We start from the raw sequence: 13,765 nt of genomic DNA on the forward strand, positions 1-13,765 counted from the left end.
CGGGAAAGTTTATATTAAGACTATTGTCATTTTTTTATGAAATAAAGGAAATTTGCTGCAGTATAGATTCGTTATAACGATTATTACGAATATATAAAGATATAAAGAATATCATATAATTATGACAGATTCTATGATCGTATATAAACGAGTGTTACCCTCGCCGCTACGGTACCTCTGCTCTGGTATGTACAGAAGAAATCAGTTCCTTACGGAAGTGGAGGCAACTAGTACTGGTAAACTGCTTCACAGCCTTCCCAGGAAAGAAGCGGTGGCTGAACCGTGCTCTGATAAATTCAATGTTGCTTACTGTCGAGACCTGGAGTGAAAACTACCACCACCACCACGCCACTATATAACATACGAAGGAATCGATTATACACATGTATTTGTACAATAGGAAGTTAGGATCATTTTTGATATGAAAACAAACAATTTAATTGGAAAGGTAAACTAGAGACATTTATTGCATATATAGCTTCATGGTTAAACCATGTATATATCCTTAAATTATCTTTTTATCAGTGACTGTCTATGTAAAATTCATGGAGGTTGTGGCATCAAATATGAAAATGTGTCAGATTTTCAGCATTTAAAATAATAAAAAAATATCACCTTACCACATAATAAATAAGTGTAATTCCGCTGATTAATTGCATGAATTCAAATGATATGTATGCTTCTCTATTTTTTTTATTTATTTTGCTCTTTTATGTTTGCTGTTTCAGAATCGCAGATGCTTGATAAACACTTATTACGGGTTATTTCCTACAAAAATAGAAACATCACAATGAAAAAGGTCACTGCACGATTTAAACGCACAAACGTGATTTCTTCGAATGTTTATAGCAGATTTTCAAGCTATTTTGATCTAAGGAAAGACAGTCCTAGTCAAGGAGGCCAAATATAAACTCCACATACAAAAATAAAAAAAATATTTTGTACTCAATTTTTACCGCCACTCCTGAAATATTTTTTATTTTCATACCACTTGATAAAGATAAATCTCGAAAAAAAAAATAATATTCTCTGTTCATTTAGATCTACTAGAGAAAAAAAATATTGCAATAATAAATATATCATTATTTACACACTTATTAAAAACATGAATATCCTCTTTTTATTTACTAGTTTAGAGAAAAAAAGTACATGTACATGTATATTGCAATAAAAATTTATTCATTATTTACTAATTGTATTACTATCTAGTTAAATGTAACTTATATTTGATGAATACAGCAACTGAAACAAGTTAGATAAACAATGGATATTTAAATAAACATCTAGTAAAGTAATAAAAAAAATTAGGCTTATAGCTGAATTATTATTATTTTGCGTTTACTTCGGTTTGCAGAAACCTAAAATGTCGCAAAGAAAACGTCTCTTAAACCCATGTTTGTACTTGTAGGGTTGCATATACCACTGCTTTCTGGCCGTCTTATCATTGGGTTCCCAGATAGATGACGGATTAATAAGTTTACACAATCGCTGAAATGTAACAAAATTAATATTTGACTATTTTATTACAATGCTAAAACTGCTGTTAGGTTTGGAAAGTCTGAGAAAACTAAACATAAATATCAGTCATCCTAGTAAATGAGCAATCGCTCAAATGTAGAATTTTACTTTACACAATCGCTAAAATGGAGACATTTCTTAACACAACCGATGAAAAGAAGTCATTTACTAAACACAATCGCTCAAATGAAGACTTTTGCATGTACATTACACAATCGCTCAAATGAAGTCATATACTTTACACAATCGCTGAAATGAAGACTTATAATTGTACTTTACACAACCGCTGAACTGAAGACATAAACTTTAGCAATCGCTGAAATGAAGACACATACTTAAGCAATCGCTGAAATGAAGACATAATCTTTAGCAATCGATGAAATGAAGACTAATACTTTAGCAAACGCTGAAATGAACACATACACTTAAGCAATCGCTGAAATGAAGACTAATACTTTAGCAATCGCAGAAATGAAGACATAAACTTTACACAATCGCTGAAATGAAGACATATACTTTCGCAATCGCTGAAATGGAGACATATACTTTACCAATCACTGAAATGAAGACATACACTTAAGCAATCGCTGAAATGAAGACTAATACTTTAGCAATCGCAGAAATGAAGACATAAACTTTACACAATCGCTGAAATGAAGACATATACTTTCGCAATCGCTGAAATGGAGACATATACTTTACCAATCGCTGAAATGAAGACATATACTTAAGCAATCGCTGAAATGAAGACATAATCTTTAGCAATCGCTGAAATGAAGACATATACTTTAGCAATCGCTGATATGAAGACACATACTTTCGCAATCGCTGAAAGGAAGACATAAACTTAAGCAATCGCTGAAATGAAGACATATACTTTCGCAATCGCTGAAATGGAGACATATACTGTAGCAATCGCTGAAATGAAGACATATACTTAAGCAATTGCTGAAATGAAGACATAATCTTTAGCAATCGCTGAAATGAAGACACATACTTTCGCAATCGCTGAAATGAAGACATACACCTAAGCAATCGCTGAAATGAAGACATATACTTTCGCAATCGCTGAAATGGAGACATATACTGTAGCAATCGCTGAAATGAAGACATATACTTAAGCAATCGCCGAAATGAAGACATAATCTTTAGCAATCGCTGAAGTGATATCATATAATTTCGCAATAGCTGAAAGGAAGACATATACTTTACAGAATCGCTGAAATGAAAACATATACTTTAGCAATTGCTGAAATGAAGACATATACTTTACACAATCGCTCAAATGAAGACACATGCTTTACGAAATTGCTGGAATAAAGCAAATTTATTACACAATCTATGAAATGAACACATAAACTTTACACAGTTGCTTAAATAATGATATATATACTTTATACAATCGCTAAAATAAAAGACAAATATTTTACGAAATAGCTGGAAGGAAGCAAAATCCTTACACGATCGCTGAAGTAAAGACATATATTCTTTACACGATCGCTGAAATGTAGACACATACTATACACGATCGGTGAAATAAAAACATATACTTTACAATATCGATAAAATAAAAACATATACTTCACACGATCGGTGAAATAAAAACATATACTTTACAATATCGGTGAAATAAAAACATATACTTTACACAATCGCTAAAATATTGAGATAAACATAATACATATACAAAACGGTTGCATATTTTTATGTAACCAGTATAATATAGAGAAAAATTTTAATACCCTATGTCTAAATTTAAACAATCGTTGAGAATGTGAGATTTGATGCATTATTTTGCTATTGAAAATATAAACTTTAATTTGTACACCTTTTTTGTTAATAGAATTTACTCTTATAACCAAATTCTTTTTAAATATTAAAAATAAAACTTTCATAATTTTAAAAACAAAAATCTGCTACTATTCTTGGAATGCACTGGTTAATAAAAAATACGCACCCTCATTTAAAACTAAAATTTTAGGTTTTTTTTTTTTTCAAATGTCTCCAAATACATTAGTTTTAAGACAGACATAATTTTAACAGATATTAGTTCCACAAACATTATCGTATTTCAATGCTTAGAGTCTTGTCCCCATTCCCATCTCTTTCCGCCTCTTCTTTCCAAATTCAATAGAGAAATGTTCAATATGCTGGCAGCCCAGTTAAATAAGGTAAACTTACTTGTTTCAGCGATCCCTGTGATACAATAACTTGATAATCAGCCATTAGAACAACAACAGACATTGGTCCAAAGGCAAACAGGTTTCCAATGACAAGAGCGTGAGTTGGGTACTGATATTTATCTTTATCTAGATCAGGAACCGAGTAAGAACTTACTGCGGTGATCAGTATACCCTGAAAAACGAATATTCAAAGATTTTATTCAGAAAATAATTGGTCATATTTTCGTTTTTTTTTTTCTTCATCGTACTTTCAACTTTCATTACCGTGGCTTTGACTTTTCACCATCGCACTTTCGACTTATTATAATCGTACCTTCGACTTTCCAGTAGCGAGTTCCGCATTTAAGCCATCGTAGTTTCGACTTTTTACCATACTATACCTTGTGGATTTACGCCTTTCTGTTAAACTGCGCTTTGAAAAGATGCCATTAGATTCTGAAGAAGGTGCGTATTTAAAGGGTTTTCCATCAATTAATCTATATATTTACGGTACGTTAAGGTTATACTTGATAGTTTAACATTTTAAACTATTGTTAAGATATAATTGGATGTACGGTACTATTTTACATACGGGTAGATGATAATGTCGTAGGATAAGAATTTATGTAAAATGTACACTGCCAAAATTTTGTTTGATGATTTTATAGTCCACTACGGATTTCCTGGTAGGATTCATAGTGACCAGGGACAGAATTTTGAGTCGCATCTAATCAAAGAGCTCTGCAGTCTGGCTGGCATTGAGAAAACAAGAACAACGCCTTACCATGCTATGGGGAACGGAATGGTCGAAAGATTTAATCAAACGTTACTCAAGATGCTTGGGACTCTAGAGGAGCATCAAAAGTCCGATTGGAAAGCCCATGTTCCGAGTCTGGTCCATGCATACAATGCAACCCGTCATGAAAGTGTCGGCTTCTCTCCGTACTTTCTTATGTTTGGACGTCATCCTAGACTCGCCATTGATGCTTTTCTAGGGTTACCTACTGATGGTCTTTCATCAAGCATCCATTCGGAGTATGTGATTAAACTTAACGACCGTCTCCGTTCCGCATATGCAAAGGCTCGAGAAACCGCTGTTAAAACATCTGCAACAAACAAGGCTTATTATGATCAAAAAGCTAGAAGTTCCGTTCTTCAACCTGGAGACCGAGTGCTAGTCCGTAACGTTTCAATACGTGGAAAACAAAAACTAGCAGACAAATGGGAACACAGTCCTTATATAGTTGTTAGTCAACCTCTTGAGGACATACCTGTTTACGAGGTTAAAAAGGAAGGTTCTCGTTTCAAGAAAACAAGAACTCTTCATAGAAACCTCCTTTTGCCATTTATGTCTATTTCAGATGTTCCAGTTGAAGATAAACAAATGGAACTTGACATTGTAAATGACTCTGGTGATTTACAAACAGACGTAGATGTTACAGATGCAGAGCACGTTTCTGTTGAGAATGGTATGAATCTGAATAATGATTGTTCTTTTTCTCATTCTGATATTTCTATTTCAGGTGAACATGATGATGATGAAATACAACCTGAACAGTCATCTAGACCAGTAAGGACACGAAGGCAGCCAAATTGGATGTCGACAGGCGACTGGAAACTTTAGATTCAAATAAAATATTGATGACTCTTAATCCGTACGCTACTACATGTATATAAGTATGAGTTGTTATTTTGTTTTCTCTACTCGTATAACACCTATTTGATGTGATTCTCATGAATAATGTTAAAACTGATATTTTTCAGTGCAATGATATTACTTACCTTTATCTAATGTGCTTCTATTTGCACCCTTAGGGATTTGATGGACTCGACTTATGTACAAATGTCAGATACTTACCATTAAATGATGTATACTTACCTTTTCTGGAGGTTATTCATGCAACTTAGCATCTTAAGAATGATTGTAGATCTTGTTGTCGTTGTCCAATAAGATGTTTTCTTTTTGTTTCATTGAATTAAAATTAATGACAACTTATTTATTGTGTAATTACTCATTTGTAGACATCTACCAATGTTAGTAATACCAAATAGAGCGAATATAACACCTCTGGTGGAGTACTTGTAAATTTTGTAACCCACGTTTTGTACTTTTTGTTGTTAATTTTGTCATTTTACTTTTATAACATAAGTTTTATACTTAAGATATTAGTGAGTGTAATTTGTAATAATGGGAGACGTACAGAAAAGTCAGGAGCCTTTTTAACGAACCTGGAGGAGTATGTCGTAGGATAAGAATTTATGTAAAATGTACACTGCCTTATATTTTGTTAATCATTTCAAATAAAATATATTAACTGTATCTAAATGCGTTACATGTTATTTGACCCCTGATCCTATACCGTTATATCTCTCTATATTTCTATCATTCCTATCTCTCATTGTTACTAACCTGTCACCCGTAAACTTAATATGCTATGTTCGGGTATGTTGTGTGATGCTCCATTGCACTTCATATTTGACCATTTCATGTTATAGTTGTATAATTATATTTATATTGTGTAAATATATTCTTTAATAAATATCTTGGATATTTCAGGTTAGTAATCTTTGAGAGTTATAATTTAAACTATAAAATTATTACAGAATGTCTTTATTGGTATATTTAAATAGGTTTTGATAAGTTACTTACAATACTTACCTGGAATACTTACCTAATTGTACATGTAGTTATTACATACCTGTATCATACACTCAACCTTATGTTATAATTGTTAATGGCACTTCATATTTGACCATTTCATGTTATAGTTGTATAATTATATTTATATTGTGTAAATATATTCTTTAATAAATATCTTGGATATTTCAGATATTTGCATTTGTTGTGTCTTGTGTCAGTCGATATATTACCCCACCTATAATACAAGTAACTGCCGACTGGGTTACGTCGACAATAATATAACATTTTTAACATAGATATAAACAAACGGCTTTTATCACAATAATCCACACATGTTGCAATGAATACTTAAAATCTTTTTTGCGTAGCTTTTTCTCATGATTTATTAACAACTGTTGCAGAGTTATAAATTTATTGTGATTTATCGATACCATAGTTCGATAAACAACTGTCGGAGGGAGTCAAACCTCCATTGATTTAAAAATCTAAATAAAAAAGATAAAGAAACTTTTACCACGATAGTATTTAAATTATACATTACCCCAATAAAAACCGGAATAACAAACACCCAAATAATTCTAAGAAGCAAAGATGGCCGAGTTCCTCGCATCATCTGTATGTCTGAACAAAATCTGTTAGCCCCTACAATAGATATACCGTAAATTGTTTTTATTATCAAATATAATTTTACATCAGACGAACATGTAAATAGAAATGTAAACCTTGAAATGAACATTTTAGAGGTCTTTTCTGCTTCTTTTTTGGTACTTTGCCATTTTTGCATAAGTACTTGTTTTCGGGACAAATCCCCTTTTAACTAATCAGTAGCTGTCAAAATTAACCTTCTGTAACGATTTTAACGTACAATTCGTTTTTTAAATATCCGCCGTTTTTCACTGGTTATAATTACTTGAGGGCGTTTCCTTTAACAGAATTACCCTGTATATATAACCTGAAACATGTCGTCAGCTTCATTAATACATTTTATCTAATTTTCTCGAGATTTTAAAAGTAATAAAAGAATGGCTGTCTAACAGTTCTGGTCACTAACCAGACGCTGAGCTACTCGGCACAAAGGTCTGGTACAAAAGATACTATGATCGGTATTTTCAGGCTAAGATTTAATTACCATATATCCATGATATGACGAAACACTCCATGAAACATATGAACACAAGGTTAAAAGTCGCCATGTACCAATCCACGAGAACAAAAATGTAAAATCCAGCCTGTAAATATAAAATACACATAAGTATCATGTCATGTACAAGTACTTAAATCATGTTATCATGTTATCATGTACACTATTGTGTATCAATATCAATCTGAAAATTATACACAAAAAATCGGTTTCTGTATTGTGATGTCTTTCTCCTTCTAGTCGGATTCTGTATTGTGACGTCTAGCTCCTTCTAGTAAATTGTTTATTTTCCTTCTTATTCCGATTATGTAACACTTTCTAAGTCCCTGGTGGATTCTTTATACAACAAATCTCAGTATTTCACTGATTGTAATAAAAACATAAAGGTATGAAATCAATATACAGTTGTACATTATTTAAAAGAATTTTTAAACAATTGATTCCAAATATAAATATAATTCTATAAAAGCCCGCAAAATTTTAACCCACAAATAGTTGCTGATGATTTGAAATATAAACTAACTGTCTGTCAAAGATTATTCAAATTCCATTTTCCCCATTAAACAACCCATGATCGATCACCGAAGATCCACTGCAGGAAAATTGTGATAATTTTTAAATACATATATAAGATAAGATCATACTAGGGGTATCATTTTTTCACCACATACAGTTACGAGTTATGAAATATTTGTAACGGTTGGCTTTAAAAGAAACATGCCCAATAGCTAGCCACTCAGAACTGTTTCACACAAGAAGACTCATATATTTTTATTCCTATATGAGTCTATATAAACTAAATGATTTTGACCCTAAGTCAATCATTCATAATTACCATTCATAATTTTTATAGAGTATCACAAGGTGATGTTACATGATAGATTTTTGCTGCTCTGAGCACTGTAGTTACGGAGAAGATTTTTAAGACAGGTATAAGTTTATGCAAACAAAAGTAACATCCCAGGGAAAACCATTTTAGACGTCATGGGCCTGCCACGAGGGGTACTTAGTTTTGAAAGTCTTGTTTAGGGTCAGTCACTTGTAAGGCCTGTTAAGGAGAACTACAGTGCCTAGAGCTTAGATATTCAGCATCTAACATTTCCAAGTAGAGAAGACCTCTTTAAAAGTTACGCTCTTTGCGTCACTTAGTGTTTATATATTATACATAGTAAATAGTGCTGCATATTAGCCTATTTTAATATCATATTTAGAGGGGTAACTGGTCTATGTCAGGCAACAGCAAGTCTATGTCAGCCAAGTTCATACACCAAAATGTTCGTCTGGATATGTAGTTTCTGGAAAGGATATTAATTTGCCCAAACCCCGATGCGAAGCTGAGATGTCAAAGATGGCCACCAAATCCCTAAATATTCTAGTATATTTACTTTGACTTATTTCTTTCTCATTTTTGTTAATCAATTGAAATTTTATATGAAATTTCTTATTTTTTACTAGCTTATGCTATAAACATTGACTTTATTGCATTCTTTTCATGTTTTCATCGTCTAATTTTAACGAAAGAAGAAAAAATATGTTGCAAACTGGGTGTTCTTTTCTTAATATGTCTATACTTTATAGTTAAACTTTTCTCTGGCGGGTATTTGATAGTAATACTAGGTGCTTGGGGCGTAGACGGTAACTTGCACTTTTCAGTATCGTCCATAAACAGGCCCTATTAAACCGAGCATGCAACAGCAGGTTTCAAGTGTTGTGTGGTGGCCGTAAAATGTTGCATCTTACTTAATTTCAATGTTATATTTATAGGTCCTTTGGGATCATTGATTGCTTATTTTTTTAGTTGAGGATTGAATGCTACTAAATCGGTACTAAGATGTGTGAGAGATGTTGCAAATAACATTGTCTCTCATCAGACCCAATCATATCGAGCCTTAATTATCAACTTTTCATTGTTTTATTGGCCTCAAAGGACCATCACTTTTCCTGAATTTTACAATCATAATGCAAATGACATGTTATCTGCACCTGATAGCTGATTTACTTTTATACTGTTGTGAGAGGGATTTTATGTTAAAAATCTGGGAACAAAGTGATCCCTCGGAAGCATTAATCACAACAAAATTACAAGAGAATTGCAGACTCGGTTTGATTGAGTCTGTACATGAGGGATAATGAATACGTGCAACATCCCTCACGCACCCTAGCACCGGCTTGAGCGGTACTCAATTCTCAACACTTAATAGTGCAGCATCAATGATCCCGAAGGACCAGAAAAATATAACAACACTGAAGTGAAGTACGGGGCAAATTTTTACAGCTGCCATACAGCACTTGACACCTGCTGTTGTGAAGTATAAAATTCTGGAAACAAAGTGATCCTTCGGAAGCATTAATCACAACAAAATTACAAGAGAATTGCAGACTCGGTTTGATTGAGTCTGTACATGAGGGATAATGAATACGTGCAACATCCCTCATCCCTTAAGTCTCTCTCCTAATTCACAACCGGAAGTTATACATAAAATAACACATCCCACTACCTAGATGATATCCTTCACATTAATAATCCTTATATTGATCAAATTAGATCAAATGAAATCTCAAATATGTCCAAGTGAACTTAAAACGAATAAAATAAACTCTTCATTTTTTTTAGATTTAAACATTCTATCCTTAACTATATCATAGTAACTATAAAATATATAATAAAGAAATGACTTTTAAATATCGTTTACTATTCGCCGCATGTACTTCATACAACATCATGTTGGGTATATATTTAAGTTAATTAGATTTGCCAGGATCTGCTGTCGTGTGGTTGATTTTAAAAGAAAACGCATGGACACAATGGTATCATAAATTACGTGAATATTTTACAAAGTTCTCCCATCGTAAATTCAGACATATTATAGAATTCAATTGTACTCTTTTACGACTAGCTATAAGCAAGCCTGATTTCTTTGATCATGGGTCATGGTGGTTTTTATAAGCATTTTTTAAAAGAGGCTATGGCCCAGTTATTCTACAGCGTACCACAAGCTTGGTGTTTGACTTTGACCCTTTTACAGTCGGACGCTACGCTTTCTTCATCTCTTTGTTGCATGGACGAAGTGGGAGACTTTATAATGGACAGTTCTAAATATATTTCACACTGAATTGTTTTAATTTTCGTCTTCTGTCTTGCTTTGTTGGTCCCTTAGGCGATTTTTTGTTGCTTTGTCTTCCATTCAGGCATCCCTATACATTTGTTGCCCATAAGGCTGTACCTTTTTGTACATATTTACATCATCATTTATGTGTTTTATTAATTTCGTCTTATGTAACCATGACAACTGTTAGAATTATACTTTGCGGGGATTCATTTTATTTACACTGTCTCGTCATATAGGAACATACCAATAGTTGTCATTGCAAGCTACAGTCCACATCTTCAATTCTACATTAACTAGTATAATTTTAAAGGAAGTGAAGAAACATCCAAAGATGTATTCTCACGACAGTGCAATGACTAGTTTTCCCCCCAATGTAAAAGGGTTTCGGGGCCAATTTTCCCACGAAAAACGGCTTTATATTTCCCCAAAAAAATAGAAAAAAAAATTGGGCAAAACCCCAAAATTTAAAATGTTTTAAAAAAAGGGGACAAGGGTTCAAAAGAAAATTTCAAAAAGCAAAAAACACCCAAAAGGGGGTTATTAAACCCGTTTTTTTAAAAATGGGGGAATTTTAAAAATCCCCAGAACCACCCCAACCCCGGAAAAATGTCCAAAAGAAAAAAATTTTTAAAATCCCCGCAACAAAATTTAATAATGAAAACCCAAAACCCGTTTCTTCATAAAAAACAATATGTTATATCCGATTTAATGCATGGTTCATGAAACTGAAGGTCAACAGAGTAATGATACATGTAGATACAAATATCATACTTTTAAAATGACTGGTTAGACAATTTAAGCGACTTTAACAAACGAATAACATTTCATTTAACATAAAAATAAATGAAAATGGCTTTTAGTATACTATTAAAAAACCATGCTTATTAAATTGGTAATATATTTTTAAATAAATAATTAGATCTTAAAAGATACCTCTAACGGTATCATTATTTCAAAATCAACTTATGTTTATTTACTTTCGTAAATATTGTCATCCACATATATAATCAGCATAATCAAGGGATCAGACTTTCTCCAGATTTTTATTCGCATCTACTAAAATAGTAGGTAGGTTACGATTTGACCAGTAATTCATTAAACAACAAGAAACAAATTATCATATTCCTTTATAATTGTGTTAATCTATTACATGGTATATGCAATAAAGGACCTATAATATGACAGAAACACAAAGTAGGGGGAAATAATTGATAGGACAAATAAGCACGAGTTACAACATTAGTTTAAAACTCTTTAAATGTAGCGCCTCCTATTTTATATGTCTTACTGCTTAATTGTAAACAAAGAGTTTCCTTCAGATATGATATGAATACATTTAAGCATTACTCTCGTGAATACATTACAATAGTAGAATAGCAAAATAAGTAATAAGTATTGCTCTGTTTAAGCATGGACAAGACTATCATAGCAAGAACCCATACGTTTAGTATTATTTTGCATATTTATGTATGAAACAGCAAAAAACCATCTGTTTTCTCCAATAAAATTAAGCCTCTTCTTATAAAACGCTTTAAATGACCTTTTCCGTGTGCAATTGTTTACTTGAAATACAAAAGAGGAAATAAATATGAGCCAACATTATTTTTTTAGAATATTTAGGGATCTGGCGGCGATTTGCAGAACTAAAAGTGTTTAAAAAATCTTCTCAAAAAGCAGAATGCATAGAGCATTGACACTAATCATGTATCATCATCTTGTGTCTTTATGCATCAACTAAACACAATACATGTACATGTTTTTCTTTTTAAAAAGCCAGTGACCGGTCGGAGGATGGGATATTTACAAAACTAGGAATGGCCTGAAAGTAATTACTTACGGACGATGCTACTGGAAGACCAAGAACCGATAAAGCAACCACTACAATGGCCGATATATGTAGTCTGTATTTTCCGTATTTCTTCAGATTCAGATCTAAAATAGCATTGGTAATGGTTTCGAACATACTAAACTGAAAATATGGAGAAAAAGAAGATAAAACAGTTAGTGATGATTCTACGAAAACGTCATTTGGCCTTTGTCTATTCACTCAATCAGTGTGTACTTAAACCGGTATTTTCTACAAACTTCTTTATTCTTAAATGTTTTTTTGTTTGTATTTTGGGTTTTACGTCACATCGACACAGTATAGGTCATATCGCGACGTTCCAGCTTTACTGGTGGAGGAAGACCTCAGGTGCCCTTCCGTGCATTATTTCAGGCACGAACGGGCACCTGAGTAGAACCACCGACGTTCCGTAAGCTAGCTGGATCGCTTCCTCACATGAACGAATCCAAAGTCCCTGTCGGGATTCGAACCCACAGCGGTGAGGGGCAAGTGATTTGAAGTCGACGACCTTAACCACTCGGCCACGGACGCCCCATTTTTAAATTTAATAAGATTTCTAATGTAATTAATATTCGCCTGTTTTAAATTTTTATAAGAATATCTATCATCAAAGATCCATTGCTTAATAGTAAAGTCAGAAATACTGACACATTACTTATCATTTATGTTACTGTAGTATTCTAAAACCATTAATTATAGATGTTACATTAAAGTACATGTATATTAAAAAGCAAACCTGGGTATCTATGCCAACAAGTACCAAGGTAAGAAAAAACAGCACCGACCATAAATGAGGTAGAGGAAGGCGACTAAGGGCTTCTGGATAAGCAATAAATGCAAGCCCAGGACCTGGAAAAGCAGTTATATATTACGCACATACATGCTTGTTTTGTTTTAAACAAAATTTTTGTTAAAATTCACATATATTTTGTAATTATTTTTAAATATTATTTACACATTATGCCTCAGAAACGATTATTTTTTTTTCTTTTTCAAAATAAGTTTTAAACAAATCTAAAGGAAACACTAGTCTGATAAGTAATGATAATTTAATGCATCACCATCAATGGATAACTGTGATAACCTACCTGAAAATGGGAGGTCATGCAAAGCAATTCCAGTCTCTCTAGATAAGAAACCTAGTACTGCATACACCACAAGGCCTCCGTAAAAGCCAGTGAATACATCGGCCGTACAAACAATAACGGTATCTCTTAAAATAGATCAAATTTTTATCATATTAAATTATATCAATCGAATCATTTGAAAATCACAATAGCCAGTTGCTGTGATAGAAAACGTACCTTTTTACTTTATTTAAGTGTTGTTATGTTATGTTGATACACA

The 13,765-nt window shown here is 32.7% G+C and overlaps 1 protein-coding gene across 1 annotated transcript in view; it reads right to left on the bottom strand.

Annotated features, from left to right (window-relative positions):
• Positions 1 to 446: 446 nt before the first annotated feature.
• Positions 447 to 13,765, bottom strand: part of LOC132737689 (sodium- and chloride-dependent glycine transporter 1-like) — a 28,135-nt gene continuing 14,816 nt past the window's right edge. Inside the window, exons 8-14 of the mRNA XM_060725022.1 lie at positions 13,507 to 13,631; positions 13,155 to 13,267; positions 12,410 to 12,541; positions 7,451 to 7,550; positions 6,863 to 6,963; positions 3,700 to 3,873; positions 447 to 1,488 (exon numbers count right to left, since the gene is read on the bottom strand). Coding sequence (XP_060581005.1) covers positions 1,339 to 1,488; positions 3,700 to 3,873; positions 6,863 to 6,963; positions 7,451 to 7,550; positions 12,410 to 12,541; positions 13,155 to 13,267; positions 13,507 to 13,631 — 895 coding nt within the window. The 3' untranslated portion in view covers positions 447 to 1,338. The remainder of the gene's footprint in view (positions 1,489 to 3,699; positions 3,874 to 6,862; positions 6,964 to 7,450; positions 7,551 to 12,409; positions 12,542 to 13,154; positions 13,268 to 13,506; positions 13,632 to 13,765) is intronic.

This window comes from Ruditapes philippinarum, unplaced genomic scaffold (assembly GCF_026571515.1).
Source record: "Ruditapes philippinarum isolate M1 unplaced genomic scaffold, ASM2657151v2 ctg4291_1_1_1_1, whole genome shotgun sequence".
Taxonomy (NCBI): Eukaryota; Metazoa; Mollusca; class Bivalvia; order Venerida; family Veneridae; genus Ruditapes; species Ruditapes philippinarum.